The sequence below is a fragment of the Carlito syrichta genome, unplaced genomic scaffold (genome assembly GCF_000164805.1).
Source record: "Carlito syrichta isolate Samal-C Ts95f unplaced genomic scaffold, Tarsius_syrichta-2.0.1 Scaffold302126, whole genome shotgun sequence".
In the NCBI taxonomy this organism is placed as follows: domain Eukaryota; kingdom Metazoa; phylum Chordata; class Mammalia; order Primates; family Tarsiidae; genus Carlito; species Carlito syrichta.
The window spans coordinates 1,225,888-1,227,265 of NW_007246222.1; the positions used below are offsets into that span (position 1 = coordinate 1,225,888).

Consider the following 1,378-nt stretch of genomic DNA (forward strand, 5'->3'; position numbering starts at 1 on the left):
GTGACTCGTGGGCAAAGACTAGGAGAGAAGGTCAGGGTGACCAATAGCTTCAAGTGTAAAAGCCTTTTATAGAGTAGTGAATTTGCAGTCCAGCCGGGCTGAATGCAGAACATAAAGCACAGTGGCGAGGAATTTGGTGAGGGTGGCAGGTTTGGACAAAATCCCAAAGAGCCTGGCAGCCATCTTCAGATGGAAGGAAACCAGTGAATGACACATCCTCATTCCCAGCTCAGAGGTTTTGCCCAGACTGTGCCTTGGACACTCCCCTTCTCCTCCCAGAGTATTATTGAATCATCAACACATTCTCCAAGTTGCTTTGCACTGTGGAGTCTTCACCACTGCACCAAGCAATGGCATGTGGTCAACCAGTCCAGGTTCGAATCCTAGTCCCGTTACTTCCTGGCTGCTTGACCTTGAGCAAGTTCATCTCTGAGCCTCAGTTTCCTTATCTGTTAAGCGAGGGCAATAACAGTAGCTTCCCATCTGGAACTGTGTGCCTTAAATGGGATCACTGTGCTCAAACAAAATAAATGGAAGGCATTATTTTCAGAGGTGCTGTTAAAAATATTTTACAAGAGCGAGTGGCATGACGTGAGGTTTGTGGATACCAAGTTTTCCGTTCTCATTGTATCCACAGTTGTACTGCAGAGATGGTCAAGGTACCTAAAACCCGAAGAGCTTTCTGTAAGAAGCGTGGCAAGAACCAACCTCACAAAATGATGCAGTATAAGAAGGGCAAGGATTCCCTGTATGCCCAGGAAAAGAGGTGCAGTGATCGGAAGCAGAGTGGCTATGGTGGGCAGACAAAACCAATTTTCCGAAAGGTCAGGACTACAAAGAAGATTTTACTAAGGCTGGAATGTATTGAGCCTAACTGCAGATCCAAGAAGATGTGGGCCATTAAGTGATGTAAGCATGTTGAACCAGGAGGAGATAAGAAGAGAAAGGGTCAAGTGATCCAGTTCTGAACTTTTGAGTTTTTTTTTCTTATTTGTTTGTTTTTTAGTTTTGAGGGGGAAATATTAAAGCTATAGAAAAATCACCTGGCCAGGTGCGGTGGCTCACGCCTATAATCCCAGAACTTTGGGAGACTGAGGTGAGAGGACTGCCTGAGCTCACAGGTTCAAGACCAGTCTGGGCAACTTGGCAAGACTTCATCTCTACAGTAAATCAAAAAATGACTGGGCGTGGTAGCAAGAGCCTGTAGTTCTAGCTACTTGGAAGGTTGAAGCGGAAGGATCACCTGAGCCCAACAGGTGGAGGCTGCAGTGACCGTGAACGTGCCACTGCACTCCAGCCTGGACGACAGAGTAAGACTTTAACTCAAAAAAAAAGAAAGAAAGAAATCAAAGAATCAATGCTCAGGAACACAGGCAAA

At 45.8% G+C, this 1,378-nt stretch overlaps 1 protein-coding gene across 1 annotated transcript; it reads left to right on the forward strand.

The window, feature by feature from the left end:
- Positions 1 to 650: 650 nt before the first annotated feature.
- LOC103258427 (60S ribosomal protein L36a-like) lies at positions 651 to 908 on the forward strand. Its single transcript, XM_021711378.1, has one exon. The coding sequence runs from the start codon at positions 651 to 653 to the stop codon at positions 906 to 908; it is 258 nt and encodes an 85-aa protein (XP_021567053.1).
- Positions 909 to 1,378: the final 470 nt, after the last annotated feature.

Bases quoted from the DNA above. Each gene is read 5' to 3' on its own strand.
- LOC103258427 (XM_021711378.1), top strand. From the start codon at position 651: ATGGTCAAGGTACCTAAAACCCGAAGAGCTTTCTGTAAGAAGCGTGGC.